Raw genomic sequence first — 16,286 nt, forward strand, 5'->3', positions numbered from 1 at the left:
ATGTTCTGCTTTCAGTAATTCAAGCAATCCATGGCTTAATACTACCATTTTATTTTAATACCTTAATTTCAAAATTTTAATCTCTGTGCTTGTCCATCAAATGAGAAGGCTTACCTCTAAACAAATTAATGAAAATCCAGGCCAGCAACATTGGCAAACTCAAAGAAATCATGAATAGTGCAGGGGAACAGAATGTGCCACCCTAAAATATGTCTCTTTGGCATATTAATTATTTTCAGCTGGTTGTTTTCTAAGAAACACACATGGTAAACACTTTGAAAACCAAGTGGGATTTACTCTTTAGTAAGAAACATTCACATTTATAAGGGAAATCTCCATTTGTAAGGGTGTCTCCCTCACTGTACCAGGCAGAGGAAGATGACCAATGGAGAAGGCACTGACTTAAACCTGCATTAAAAACCTTACACCTGTTTACTGTGCTTTTTCTTCTCACTGCTCTTACTGACTCTCTTCATCCTCAACATCTTCTGTCTTTACCAGGGATAGTATTTAAGGTGAGGGTTGTGGCCATTTGGGCCAGTTACTCAGTCTTTCTGGGTCTCTTCCATGTACATATATTATTAAATTTTTGATTTCCTTCTGTTCATTTATCTCATGTAAATTTAATTCTTAGACCACACTAAAGAACCAAGAAGGGTAGAGGAAAGTTTCTTCCTTCCCAATAATAGCACTTCAACAAACTTTATTTATTTGAAGGCAGTGCCTGTATTTTCTAGTTTCTAGGCCTTTTTAAAGTAGTAATCAGAAAGGAAAGGTCATGTTAAAATCTAGATGGGAGGGTCTAATCAATTTTTTTCAGTAAAGTTAATGATAATTAAAACCTAAAATTAACTTAAGAGCAGGAAACGCCAAAACTAGACTAGATAAAATTCCTGTAAATTAAACATGAAACTAAGTTTTTAAAAATAATTACCAATATTTACCTTGTAGCATTTTGTTCTATCTTTTCATCAATGTCACTGAAGATCTGCTTAAACTCCAACTCTCCAGGCAATGAATTTAACAAACAATGTAGATCAAAAGAATTATGGGAATATTCATCTCCCCAATCCATTCTGAGGAATAAGAATAAACAACATGTCAGTTTCCCCAAAATGAAGGGAAAAAAAAAAATCCATTTCAAGTTGTAATACTAATGCCAAAATAACAACTCCATTTATAGGCAAAAAAATATATCAGTAGAAAAACCAGGGTATCATTAACCTAAGCAGAGTATTTTGTCATTTAAATTTCATGAGGTGTGACCTAGTTTTCACACTTCTCCAAGGTCTGAAAACTGAAAAAAATAGAGAGTACTTAAGCATCCACTTCTTCTCACTGTAACCAAGAGTTGCAAAAGAAATGGCAGCTGATAGATGCTTATAGAATGGATAAGCAATGAGGTCCTGCTGTACAGCACAGGGAACTATATCCAATTTCTTGGGATAGAATGTGATGGAAGATAGAATGAGAAAAAGAATGTATATATATGTATGACTGGGTCACTATGCTGTACAGCAGAAATTGACACAACACTTCAAATCAACTATATACTCTAATAAATATAAAATAAAAGAAAAAATTTTGAAGCCTCAGAGAGGATGGTGAACAAGGGTTGTTGCAATAAGAATTCAACAACTTCCTTCCACTCTTGTCAACATAATGACCTAGCAATGGTAACCTCAGAATTTTTAAAGTCTCATTTGCTGGTCCTATTTATATGAGAAGAAGGAAAATTCCCTTGAATTCCTCTAGGGACCCTGTCAACCTACATATTTATAATGGACTAAAACTTAAATATAGGAGTTCCTGTGGTGGTGCAGTGGTTAACAAATCCAACTAAGAACCATGAGGTTGCGGGTTCGATCCCTGGCCTTGCTCAGTGGCTTAAGGATCTGGCATTGCTGTGAGCTGTGGTGTAGGTCGGATCCCGTGTTTCTGTGGCTGGCATAAGCAAGCGGCTACAGCTTTGATTAGACCCCTAGCCTGGGAATCTCCATATGCTGCGGGAACGGCCCTAGAAAAAGCAAAAAGACAAAAAAATAAAAATTAAAAAAATTAAAAAAAAAAACTTAAATATAAAAATACTTCTAGGGAGATATGCATTTTCTCACTACTAAAATTTCAATTATTCATTCTTCCATATGTATTCATTGAGTGCTTGATACATAATAGGCACTGCTGTAGAAGCTAAGGATGTAGCTGCAAAAAGTCAAAGTCCCTGCCTCTTCAGGACAACAAAACCTCAATATTTCTGTATACCAGTAAGTCTAATATCTTCACATTTTCCTAGCAGCTCAACTAATTACAGCTAATAACTATAATAATAGTCATTTCTAAAACCAATGGCCAATATTACTACTAATAAATTCAGTTTATGTATTTGCACTTCTAAAGACCTTTTTCAGTGGTTTAAGTTTTGAGATGATGAGTCATTAAAAATTGTTGCAAGTGGGAGTTCCCATCGTGGTACAGTGGAAACGAATCCGACTAGAAACGATGAGGTTGCGATCCCTGGCCTTGCTCAGTGGGTTCATGATCCGGCACTGTTGTGAGCTGTGGTGTAGACGTGGCTCGGATCTGGCCTTGATGTGGCTGGGGTATGGGCTGGCAGTTGTAGCTCTGATTAGACCCCTAGCCTGGGAACCCCCATGTGCCACTGGTGCGGCCGGCCGTAAGAAGACAAAAAAAGAAAAATTGTTTCAAGAAAATAAAATTTCACTTTCACAATGGAAAGATTTGAATGGCATAGGGTTCTTATAGAGAACTCAAACGTAGTAACTATTTTGTTTGTAGCCATCTTCTCTGTAATAAAACAAGTTATATATCAATACTCTGTTCAGAGTTGTCCCACTTTGTCAATATTGTAGAGCCTTGTTAGTTCAGTCTCCCACACATTCAAAACTCAAGAAAATATGTATAGGAGTTGGTTTAAATACAATACCAAAATAGTAATATGATTTGTTGTATATCTACTGTGTATAAGGAACTTTATATATATATCATCTTTCTTAATCTTCATAATAACTCTACAAAACAGTTATTATTCTCATTTATAGGGAAAAGAACTTGGGTTCTAAGAGCTTAACTAACATGTCCAGGTAACAAAGATACCCAGTGTTAGGGGTGGGGCTTGAACCCAGATCTATTTGGTTTTAAAACTTGAGGATGCTGGTCTCTTGAGAAACAAATCAGTTAACTGCATACCAACCATCCAAACATTGAAGAATATAGCAATGATACGAACCAAAATGTCAAAATGGTTATCCCTGAACAGACTGATAGACTATGGTTGATTTTATTTTCTTCTTCTTCTTCTTTTTTTTTTTTTTTTCTTTTGGTCTTTTTGCTTTTTCTAGGGCCGCTCCTGCGGCATATGGAGATTCCCAGGGTAGGGGTCTAATTGGAGCTCTAGCCAGCGGCCTATGCCAGAGCCACAGAAACACCAGATCCGAACCGCGTCTGCAACCTACACCACAGCTCACAGCAACACCAGATCCTTAAGCCACTGAGCAAGGCCAGGGATCGAACCCACAACCTCATGGTTCCTAGTCGGATATGTTAACCACTGAGCCACAATGGGAACTCCTTATTTTCTTCTTTATACTTAGCATTTTCCTGTTTTTGCAGTAAGTATTTATCATTTTATATAGCTTAAAAAAAAAAAGAAATTTTTCTGGTTCTCAGGAGATGTAAGATCTTTTACTTTACATTTTCTATGTCCTCATATAAAACATCTTCCAACCTTAATACTTCTCTCTGGCCAATCTGTTTATCACTTCTTTTAAAATCTGATACAAACCTTACACAATTTTAAAATATCTCTTGACTAACTGTGACCACTTCACCAAACTTTTTATATTATTTTGTGTTATTTGAAATTACAAACACTGTTAAAAGAAAATCTATTGTTTTGTGTTATTTCAATATTAAATATGTATATTGTGTCCATTGCAATCAGCTCTGGGATAAAACAACAATGGACTGAAACATATTGAACATTCAGAAAAGGTTGGTGACCATGATTTTAAAGGATTCCCCATCTACATGGTTGTATGATTTTCTCTATTTAACTTCAGTAGAGAAGTTAGTCGATACAAACAAAGACTGCCATTATAAAGGAATGTCATTTGATAACAATGATGGGGTGGGTACCAGAATGATGATGGTTCAAAGTTTTCATATGACCAGCATAGATCTGTGATGCTTCCATATTTATAGTAAGTTTCCAAGGTCATCTGATGATGGACAAAAACAAGAGTCACCTTTACAGGTAAAGAGGCAGTAAGTTTGAGATGCTGTATGATAGGATAAAAGAAAATTTGAGGGGCAACTATAACTAGTAAGATGAGAAAATTAACCTGAATGAATAGGGATGCTCAGGACCAACGTGAGAGATAAAAGAGGGAGAGTAGACACATAGGCAATGCTAAAGTTTGGATTTAGAAGTTTTTTGTGTTTTTGTTTTTGTTTTGTCATTAGGAGGGCAATGATCCCTGTGATGAGAAAGGACCCACAGAATATGTATGAGCAGACACCAAGCCTCCCATTTCCTTACAAGTACTCTGTGGGCCCACAGTATGTCTGACACTGTGCAGGGTGTCACGAAAGAACACAGAGAGTGAGTGGTTGAGCAGTTTCTCCTCTCAACAAAGAGCAATAAGAGTAAGACCATAAGAAAGGGAGCCAAGAGTTCCCGTTGTGGCTCAGAGGTTAATGAATCCCACTAGTATCCACGAGGACGTGGGTTTGATCCCTGGCCTCGCTCAGTGGGTTAAGGATCTGGTGTTGCCATAAGCTGTGGTGTAGATTGCAGATGTGGCATAGGCCGGTGGCTACAGCTCAGATTCGACCCCTAACCTCCATATGCTGCAGGTACAGCTCTAAAAAAGACAAAAAAAAAAAAAAAAAAAAAAAAAGAAAAAAAAGAAAGGGAGCCAGTAGAAAGATCACTGCTATTCTCTAAGTAAAAGATAAATATGACCTAAATGACAGAGAAGTAAATTATTCAGGGTCCAATGTACTTTGACAAATACTTCAGAGGTATTTCAAAAAGACAGAATTACTTTTAAAAAAATCTAAGGGGAAAAAGGAAGAGGCTGTGAAGGCATGGATCAAAATATAGCTAGATATTCTGTTTGTATTTCTATTAAACTGTCATCAGGAACACAATAATAATTTATCAGAATGAACAAAGGTTCTTATCCTAAGGCATGATCAAAGATGATAACTATAACTGTTTAAAGTACTATTAACTTGGTTTTTCGAATTGCCATTCTACAATGCTGTTTTTAAATGTTCATTCTCTTGTGATGTTTCTGATTGTTTTTCATAGATGATTAAAAATAAAATGTCTAATATTTAAAATAACAGCCAATGTAATATTAAATATTGTCTTTTAAAGATGAATTACGTTTGAAGAATTATATCTAAACCAAACATCTGTAGTAGTGTTTCAGCCATAGGCAAATTTTAACAGTTGAGTTATAAATTCCTAATAACAGTGACCATAATAAAATATGAACATACTATAAGCACTGCCAGAAAACAATACAGGAAAGCAATAAAAACAAAAACAAAAAACCTTATGAGATCAAAAGAAAGCACATAAAAGTAATTTTGGACTCTTAGTTGTCCTTTGACATACTTTAAAATTATACACCTTTTGGAAGTGACTGTTGTAGCTCACTGGGTAACGAAACTGACTAGTATCCATGAGGATATGGGCTCGATCCCTGACCTTGGGTTAAGGATCCGGTGTTGCTGTGAGCTGTGATGAAGGCTGCAGAAGCAGCTCAGATCTGGCGTTACTGTGGCTGTGGCTGTGGCGTAGGACAGCGTCTACAGCTCCAATTCGACCCCGAGCCTGGGAACTTCTACTTGCTGTGGGTGTGGCCCTAAAAAGAAAAAAAAAAAGGATACACATATAATGGTTGGAGTCTTTATTTTATCTTTTTTAGATTTCTTCAATAATAAAACTCCTAAGTGCTTTTCATCTTAGGACCAACATTATTAAAAAAGGAAAGCTAGAAAAACCAACCTTTGGGAAAAAGATCCAAACTAAAATTTACTTAGTAAAAGAAACATTGGATCATGTGATTTTTGTTCTGTGGAAAAGCCTAGGAAGAAGGGTCATGTGCCTTTTCAAATCTACGGACAGTTTGTGGAATTAATGTGCCCCCCAGCCCTGGCTTACCTGAAGTTTTACCATTCAATATCACTGTCTAACCTAAAACAAACACTGCTAATAATAGCATGACCAAAGTGGGGTATGCTGATTAATTAAAAATAATTATACATTCCACACATAACTGAACGAGTTTTAAAATGTTGCTCTGTAACAAAACACATTTAACTCTAAACATCATTGAACCAAGAATCAATAGATTTGAGTCCTGATCCTGGTCTGCTAATGTCTCTGTGACTTTGGGTAAGTCGCTCAATCAGTCAAGAGGAATGGAGCTTATGTTTCTCATTTATAAAATGAGGTGAATGGATTTATTAGGCTCTGAGGTTTATTCTAGCCATGAAGTTGTTTTGTTCTATAAAAAATGGTAGAAGGACATATTTCTGAACGCCTCCAAATTAACTCTTCCAATGGACTATTTTACTCATCAGTACTATCATTTTTCCTGTATCTTGGACTCTCAGAGCTATTTTTAATCCTTCCTTGTTCCTTTCCCCAGGACTGCTACATGAAAAGCTAAAATAGGATCTATAGCTTAGCACAAATATATGAGTGTGTGTATTCTTTTTTCCTTTTCTGGCCACCACACAACATATAGGAGTTCCTGGGCCAAGGGATCAGATCCAAGCCACAGCTGCAACGTATACCACAGCTGGGGCAACACAAGATCCTTAACTCACTGTGCTGGGCCTGTTACTGAATCTGAGTCCCAACTCTCCAGAGAAGCTGCCAATCCCCTTGTGCCACAGCAGGAACTCCATTAACAACAAATATTGTATGAAAAGAGGAAAGGTGAGGCAGCAAGAGGTTCTTTTACAGTAATAGGTAGACACCCTGTACTGATATTCCATCCCTCAACGGGCAGCTCCCTAAGATATTCTAAGCAGCAATCACCCTATGTTTCTGGCTCCTCTGAACTGACACACTCTTCACTCAACAACAGATGTCTGAGACCAGCTGACATTGGATATCATGCCTCCACAAGAAAAAGAGTGACATTACGGAGTCAGCCCTTTACAGCTATCGTATATCCCTGTGCTATTATTCTTGGTATTTTTAATATTTGCATTATTCTATGTATTGCTGGTTTAATTTGAGTTGCTGTCTTGATAAAAAAGAAAAGTAAAAATAAACTTCGACTAGATCATCATTCTTAAATCTGGACCAGGCTTTTCTCCTGGGCCTGGCTCATTTTTACTTTTCCATTCATATTTAGTCACAAAATAGTCTTCCTATACCATTTACGAAGTCCCACCAACATTATATAATTCAAAATTTAACTTTTATTGCATTCAAAATTTAACTTTAACTACTTTATGTAGTTCAGTGCACTCATTCATTGAGACACAGATTAAAGGTACAATGGCTAAGTAATAATAATATTAAAGATAATAATAGTTAACACTTACATAGCATTTATATGGGCTATGCATTGTTCTAAGTACCTTACATATTTGAACTCATTTAACTCTCACCTTCATCCTATGGGATAGTTACCATTATAGTTTGCATATTAAAGATGTAGAAATTGAGGCACAACGAAGTTCGCGACTTGTCCAAGATCACTTGCATAGGAAGCAGCAAAGCTGGGAGGGATTCAAACTGCTTCAAAGGCTGGCCTTAATCACAATGACATAAATTCCCTCTTTATATAAATTTGTACTTAAAAAACATTATTTTACCACTTATATATGTTGGTTTATTTACTGCCAAATATATTTAAAAGCTTTCCCTAGAACCATTATAAATTTAATTCATTATGAAACCTATAAAATTTCCCAATTTTTTTTTTTAAGGCTAGATATTCCACTGTGATGATTCAGAGTTGCCAAAATTTTCTTTCTTTTCATCAGTTACTGAGAGTGGAAAATTTAATGTTTTAGACTACTCCAAAGACTGAGAAACAACTCAAATGGATCTCAGTTTGTTGACAGTCATTTCAGATCCCTTATAACATTAAAGTCTTAAATTAGGAAATAATGAACTTGTTATTTTATTTGATTTATTTTCTCAACTCTCAGCTATCTATTAGGTTTTCCCCCACAGACTGCTATGCTTTCTACTAATAATAACTGTGGAAGTTCTGATTACTATAATTATATGGGCTAGAGTATAATATATATCCATTGAGTGCTCATATCAACACACTACAGCTATTAAAATCCCCTTTGATAAAATTTAAAATACTTTATTGTAATTCCTCTATTAGTAATTTGTGTGTATGTATGAAGTAGAAATTGACAGGATCAATCAGAATACACTATTGTAGCTTGACAAGCAAACAGAATTAATTGTCATATGCTTCACTCACCAAATTGACAATGCTCTCTTTATTTTTTGGTGCATTTCATTTTCTAGAAAATATTTTCATTTTAATAATTCTTATAATCTTCAATATATAATCCTAGCCATCTCTTACTTTAATACAACAGTGAAAACAAGATAATTGAAAATGAATTTTAATTTCAGCACTCTTTTAGAACTTGGAACTCATACATTTCACATGATTTAAAAGTCATAAAACTATTATATATTTTGAGATTAGAGCTAAATAATGTTAAAAATCATGGGGTTATGATTAATGAATTTTCAAGTATAGTAAAACCTTATTAAATTTGGAAAACAGCACATCTGCATTAGAAAGTTTAAGTTTTGGAGCACTTTTTATAAGGCAGTTGTATAATGTAGAAACTATGAATAATAAACAGCTTATGAAACATCAATTATATTTTTAAGGAATTCACTTTTTATAGTTAGAGACAAATATTTGAAATTAGCATGTACTTTGTCTCTAAATGGGTGCTTCTAAAGGAGTTAGGGTTCTTAAAGTATGTTTCAAGGGTTGAAATATTTCTCCTAAAATGTTAATAGTATTGATGAGTTAGAGTAATGTGACACTGTTCTCCTAAATTTTGGCAATATTATTAGTATTTTTTTTCTTTTTACTTTTTAGGGCCGCATTGCAGAGTATGGAAGTTCCTGGGCCAGGAGTTGAATCAGAATTGCAGCTGCCAGTTTAAGCCACAGCAACAGCAACAATGGATCTGTGAACTACGCAGCAGCTTGCAGCAATACCAAATCCTTAACCTACTGAGTAAGGCTAGGGATCAAACCCACATCCTCAGGTCCTTAACCCACTGAGCTACAAAGGGAGCTCCTGGCAATATTTTTTTTCTTTTGTTATGGCTGCACCTACGGCATATGGAAGTTCCCAGGCTAGGGGTCAAATTGGAGCTGCAGCTGCCAGTCTATCCCACAGCCACAGCAACACCAGATCCAAGCTGCATCTGCAACCTAAGGCAGCTTGTAGCAACACTGGATCCTTAAGCCACTGAGTGAGATGAGGGATTGAACTTGCATCCTCATGGAAGTTAGTTGGGTTCTTAACCTGCTGAGCCACAATGGAAACTCCCCATCAATATTATTTATTAATATTAACTTGATGAATAAATATACTTTGAAATACCCTTTAATGATTTTCAGGGCTTTGCTCCATCAATTATCACCAATTAGTCCTATATCATCAGTATCCCTTTCAGCTGACTATAAACATATTCACATTTCTTGCTTTTTAGAAACAACAAAAACCTCCTTAGGACCCCCTTCTTTCAAAGCCCAGCATCTCAAAATAGCAGTCCTTATTTCTTAATCTTACATTCCCACCTCTCATTTACTTCTCAACCCAGAACATCTGGTTTCTGCCTCCATCCTTAAACTGAAACTGACAAAATAGTTTTCAGTTCCTATCATACTCAATCTGTGCTCTATTTGGTACTGATAGCTACTCCTTCCTTGAAGTTGTCTTCTTTCTTGTCAGTTTTCCTAATTATTGTGCCTTCTTTGTTCTCTTCCAGCCTCTCACACCATTTATTCAGAGGCTCCTAGTAGGAGTCCCCACTTTGGGTGGTTGGCCAGCTCACATTTCTTTCTCTATCTGCTATTCTGTGTCAGATATACAATGGTGGTGCATTTCTATGCTAGAGGACCCAGCCCTCCTGGTCGTAACTAACAGATTCAGGGTCATAAACAGCAGAACAATCAGATTCATACAAATGAATTCTGAATTATGGAATGAAAACATGGACAGAGAATCACTGGTAGTAAACCAACCACATTAATTCCAACCGCCCAAGAGAAGGTGCATGGATTTTTTTGGCTGAGCCCCCTGTAATTGCCCCATTCCTCTCCTCCTCTGACTGACCAGTCATCCAGTTTTCTTTTGGTTCTGTGAGATACACACAATAAATCTTGGTGTTTTCATTGTTGTTGCAATTTAAATTATAACCAGAGTAGTTTTTATTAAACCAATAAGCATCTTTTTTTTTTTTTTTGTCGTTTTGCTATTTCTTGGGCCACTCCCGCGGAATATGGAGGTTCCCAGGCTAGGGGTTGAATCGGAGCTGTAGCCACCGGCCTACGCCAGGCCCACAGCAACGAGGGATCCGAGCCGCGTCTGCAACCTACACCACAGCTCACGGCAACGCTGGACCCTTAACCCACTGAGCAAGGGCAGGGACCGAACCCGCAACCTCATGGTTCCCAGTCGGATTCATTAACCACTGCACCATGACGGGAACTCCCCAATAAGCATCTTAAGTGGCTCCTCTCTCATCTCTGTCATTGAACACTGATATTTACCACAGAGTTTTCTCTAGACTTGCTTCTCGTTTAAAATATTTTCTTTGAGCATTTGTTGTTGTTGTTGTTGTCTTTTATGGGCTGCACCTGTGGCATATGAAGGTTCCCATGCTAAGGTTCAAATCTAGCTACGGTTGCCAGCCTATGGCAAGCCACAGCAATGCCACATCCTTAACCCACTGAGCAAGGCCAGGGATCGAACCCGAATCCTCATGGATACTAGTTGGGTTCATTCATCACTGAGCCTTGATGGGAACTCTTCCTTGAGCATTTTTCATTCAGAGCTACTGCTGCTTTTTATGTAATTTTACCAGAGAATGTTTATTTTACTTAAAAATTTTTTTAGAGTTCCCATTGTGTCTTGCAGGTTAAGGACCTGACGTCTCTGTGATGACATGGGTTTGATCCCTGCCTGTCCTCACTTAGGGGGTTAAAAATCCTGTGTTGCCATGAGGTGTGGCCTAAGTTGCAGAAGCAGCTCGGATACAGTGTTGCTGTGGCTGTGGTGGAGGCTGCCAGTTGCAGCCCCAATTCGACTTCTGGCCCAGGAACTTACACACGCCTCAGGTGTGGCCATAAAAAGAAAAAAAAAAAATTTGTTTTCTTTTTATTCATTGGAGCTTCTCCTCAGACCTCAAAAAAACTCTTCCTGGAGTTCCCATTGTGGCACAGTGGTTAACAAATCCGACTAGGAACCATGAGGGTGCGAGTTCGATCCCTGGCCTTGGTCAGTGGGTTAAGGATCCAGTGTTGCTGTGAGCTCTGGTGTAGGTCACAGATGCGGCTCAGATCCGAGTTGCTGTGGATGTGGTGTAGGCCAGCGTCTACAGTTCCAATTGGACCCCAGCCTGGGAACCTCCATATGCTGCAGGTGTGGCCCTAGAAAAGGAAAAAAGACAAAAAAAAAAAAAAAAAAAAACAAAAAACCCAAACAAAAAAAAACCCCTCTTCCTATCAGTTCTCATTTTGCAGCCTTCCCAAATTTTCTCATAGTCCCTTGGGAAGGGGACTATGGACATTTCTCTTTCACTTCTCTTCATATCTATCTCATGTTGAAGTTATTGGTCCTCTTCTTATTCCGCATGCTTTTCATTGAGTAACCTCATTCATCTATTATCTTGATGGTGAAAATTCAAAGTCCACATCTCTTAACTCTCCAAAACTCCGACACATATTTATTTCCAAGCACTTACTAGAAAATTCTACTTTGGTGATCCAAAGGTCCCTTAAACTCAATGTGTTCAAAATTTTATTCAAAGTTGTTTTCTTAAAATGACTTCTCTTCCTGTGTTATAGGGTCACCACTTACCTACTCTCCCTCTCCTATGCCAAGTATTTTAAATCATGTGTCAGCAAACTATGGTGTAGCCTGTTTTTTCTATGGCCTGCAAGCTAAGATAGTTTTTACATTTTTAACATACTGTAAAAACAAAAAACAAAACAAAACAAAAACACCACAGTGGCCATGTGTGGTGCACAAATTCTAAAACATTTATTACCTGGCATGTAACAAAAAAGGTTTGCTGAGCCATGTTTTAAATGGTCACCATATTCTTTGACCCTTTCTCCTCTAAACATTTTAAATGGTCACTAGTGTCTAAATTTGACTTCCTCTTTCTGCACTAATGTCCCAAATCTGAAAAAAACCTACCTCTACTTCAAGACTCACATCCTGTAGTATAATAAGAAATACATATTTGGTTTTTGCGACCCTAAGCCTTTTCTTACTTTGTCCTATGAGTCTCTTCCATTTGGCTGTTCCTCAGCTGTATCCTTTCTAGCAAAACCATAATCAGGAGTACAGCACTTTCAGAATTCCCTCTGTGGCTCAGTGGAAACGAATCTGACTAGCATCCAGGAGTACAGTACTTTCCTAAGTTTTGCGAGTCATCCAAACAAATTATGGAACCCGTGGGAGCCCCTGAATCAGCCTGGCAAAAGTGGGTATCCCTTGCAGACCTCACTTGCTCACATGTGAAGTGGGCACAATCTTGTAGGACCAAGCTTTAAACTTGCAGTGACTGTGCTAACTCCAGGCAGTTAGTGTTAAAACTGCTGAATTGAATTATAGGACACTCAAATGATACCCACCTTGCATACTGGCATTAGGCTTATGTTACAACCAAAAAGATTTTCCACAATGCATAGGACAACTCTAGTTTATATATATCATATCATATATACATGGTATATGATATGATATGTAATATAAAATATATATGTGCTTTTCATCTTTAATTATATTTTCCTACTACAACTGCCTTTGGTTGACATCTTGAGATAGTTGTTTGCTATAATGCCTTCTAATAAGAATGCTTTCGATAGAAAATCATGTTTATGAAAGCCATTTACTTTATCAATGTGGGTAATATTATTTATAGACAACATACAACTATAAAAACATAATTTGTGTTATTATCTTTAAACAGAAAAAATGTTACCTACAATTGTGGCTTACACCATTTTTAAATGTCTTTTAACAACTTGAACCATTTTCAGGACATTGTGAAAAGGTAGGAAAATATAATTGTGGTGAAAAATCAGGACTTTACTTTTATTTATGCTATCAAATAAAATTTAAATGCAATACCTCTTTCTAGTTTCCATCTACCAAAAAAGGAAATTAGATAAAAGTGATCTTTAAGGACCCTTCTAGTTTTAAAATTCTATGATTTTAATAATATAATCTATTTCTTTAGTATTTAACCTTCTGTTATACTGCCTTTGCAGTATACTTTTTAATTCTAGAGCTCACTAGAAGGATAATTTGTTGTTGGTTATAAACAAATTCATATGAAATGACCTGAAAATCTATTTAAAAAGCAATCAGTGAAAGTAAATATTGGATTTCTTCGTGTTAAATCTGCAAATCCATCACTATACTTGCTTTTTACTTTATTTGCTGCTTAACATATCTCAACAGTGAATCTATCATATCAACATAGTCATCATGATCCAAGCTGCAAATAATAGAGAGTGTCAGTGTCAATTTTGCTTTCTCACACTTGCTTCCCTTCACTTCATCTGATTTTAATAATCCCTGTCAAACCACAAACAGTCCAAATTACCTTCATGACACAGAAGCTTTCAAGGAGCAGACAGAATCTCAACTTTCATTTAGCAACTACAAAAGAAAGCTGTCCAGCTGGACAAATATTATTTCCACACTTGACAATCTCAACAGTTGAGCATGCATTTTAATTTTAACTAAACCTGCCAGGAGTTTGATATGAGCTTCTTGTTTTGTGCAGATTGACTTAAAGGATTATCAGACCAATGACTGTAATTGTGATGAAAGAGCACAGCATTTTTCTATTAAAAAATGAATCAAATACCAAAGCTGAGGGACCAAAATAAAGAGAAGAGGCAATGTGGAGTCATAGGTTTTAAGATAAAAACTACTTAAATGAGTAACTTAAATGCTTTAATTACTAAAGAAAGTCTAAAGGTACAAAACACATTCTTTGAAAAATAAGAACCCATAAGTAAAAATAAAATGTTAAAAAGTTAAAATTTTATGCATAGATACCACTGAGAAACAGGTCCTAAGAATGAAACCAAGAGATTTTTTCAAATTGTTTTAGACTAACTCAACTTCAAAGTTAAATTTCTAGGACAGTTTGAAGTGTCAAATCAGAATAAAACTGATGTCCTTGATAAGGTATTAAAAAACTGATTCTATGCTAACCAACATGCCCTTGTACACACAATGTGAAACTCCAAAAAAGTCAGAGTAAAAATGAATAATAAGTTTTCAGAGGAGTGATAGAATAAATGTTGCCTGCGAAACTATACATAAATTATTGTATCACTGAAGCTGAATTTATTAAACTTAAATATAGAAGTTTTAGGAGTTCCCATTGTGGCGCAGTGGAAATGAATCCTACTAGGAACCATGAGGTTGGAGGTTCAATCCCTGACCTTGTTCAGTGGGTAAAGGATCCGGTGTTGCTGTGAACTGTGGTGTAGGTGGCAGATGAAGCTCGGATCAGGCATTGCTGTGGCTCTGGCATAGGCCGACAGCTATAGCTTCGATTGGACCCCTAGCCTGGGAACCTCCATATGCTGTGAATGCGGCCCTAAGGAGACAAAAGACTAAATAAATAAATAAATAAAAGTTTCAAATGTAAAAATATTTCTGGAAACATATCCTAAGCTATATAGTTAAGAACCTCAAAATTGCCAACTGTCAGTCTTCTCTCCAACCTGCTACACTGTACAGGAGTCCCAGGCGCTTCCTTCCCCAAAGGAAGTGCTATTAGGACACTGTTTCTTCCCCAAATCTGTCTTGGACACCACAGCTCCATTTCCTTTACTAGTTCTTTATTTTGCCCTTTCCTTTGGTCTCCCAACAGATAATTTCATCCACATCCATGTCTTCTGCTACAACTTGTGTGTTGGAGCTCCTGTTCTAACTGTTTAACCCCATTTTGGATAACTCCCTTGAATGTTCCACAGGCACCTCAAACTCAGCATGTTCCCAAACAATTTTATTACCTTCCTTCCAAAAAGTCTTCATTTTCTTAAGGTCCCTATGATAGTTAACAGCACCACTCTCCATCTTGGTACGTAAGTCAGAAACATGGGAGTCATTCCCCACATGCTAACATTCTTTCACCAGTCCCACAGCCGTTGATTGGTATTCTCCGTATCTGTTATATCTATCCATGTTCCCACAGGGCTCTGGTATAAAGTCAACATCCATCACCTGGATTAGTGCAGCAGTTTGCTCAGTAAGTATCCTTATTTTTTGCACCATCCCCTAATTCATTCTCTATCCCACCACCAGAATGATCTTTGTAAAAGAGAGATGGGAATCAGTGTATAACAAGATATTAAATCTAAGTGATGGGGAGAAAAGTTACACTCTTAAGAGAGAAAACTTGGAAGAAAGAGTTAATTTTTAATTTGTTGGAGAAAACGGAGTTTTTATTAGAAATAATGAATACGAAGTACAAGAATTACAGTTAGGTGTAAACATAAAGCAATCTTTTGAATATGAGGAAAGGGGATTTAGGAAAGAAGGGATAAAGCATATATACATAAAAGGATTATATAATTTATCATCCAAACTAGGATATATTTTTAGAGTAAAAACAGTACCAAAAATAAGGACAATTACATAATTTTTGAGATACATATTTACTAATCAATTAAGTGGCTTTATTATATTCATGGACCTATATAATTATTATATTCAAAATAATATTTCTTCAAAAAATTCTTATATTTGTGCTCACTGAAGTGAAAAGTCTTTTTAGAGCTGCACCTGCAGCATATTCCCAGGCTAGGGGTCAAATCAGAGCTGTAGCCACCGGCCTATGCCACAGGCATGGCAACATGAGATCTGAGTTGCATTTGCAATCTACACCACAGCTCGCGGCAACTCTGGATCCTTAACCCACTGAGGAAGGCCAGGGATCAAATAGTCATCCTCATGGATGCTACTCAGATTTGTTTC

At 36.7% G+C, this 16,286-nt stretch overlaps 1 protein-coding gene across 10 annotated transcripts in view; it reads right to left on the reverse strand.

The window, feature by feature from the left end:
* The window catches only part of KIAA0825, a 399,794-nt gene that overhangs the window by 352,469 nt on the left and 31,039 nt on the right, over positions 1 to 16,286 (reverse strand). For 7 of the 10 annotated variants that reach the window (XR_014838284.1, XR_014838282.1, XR_014838283.1 and 4 more), the window contains one exon: positions 945 to 1,076. The exons of the other annotated variants lie outside the window; for them this stretch is intronic. Coding sequence is in view for 3 of the 7 variants with exons in the window: in XM_085014028.1 (XP_084870154.1) it covers positions 945 to 1,075 (131 nt within the window). In the remaining 4 variants the exon portion in view is untranslated. The remainder of the gene's footprint in view (positions 1 to 944; positions 1,077 to 16,286) is intronic. 10 annotated transcript variants of the gene reach the window in all.

This window comes from Sus scrofa, chromosome 2 (assembly GCF_054392235.1).
Source record: "Sus scrofa isolate SSC_HxYL_T2T_F1_AM1 chromosome 2, Sscrofa_HxYL_maternal_Yorkshire_Landrace_v2.0, whole genome shotgun sequence".
Classification (NCBI taxonomy): domain Eukaryota; kingdom Metazoa; phylum Chordata; class Mammalia; order Artiodactyla; family Suidae; genus Sus; species Sus scrofa.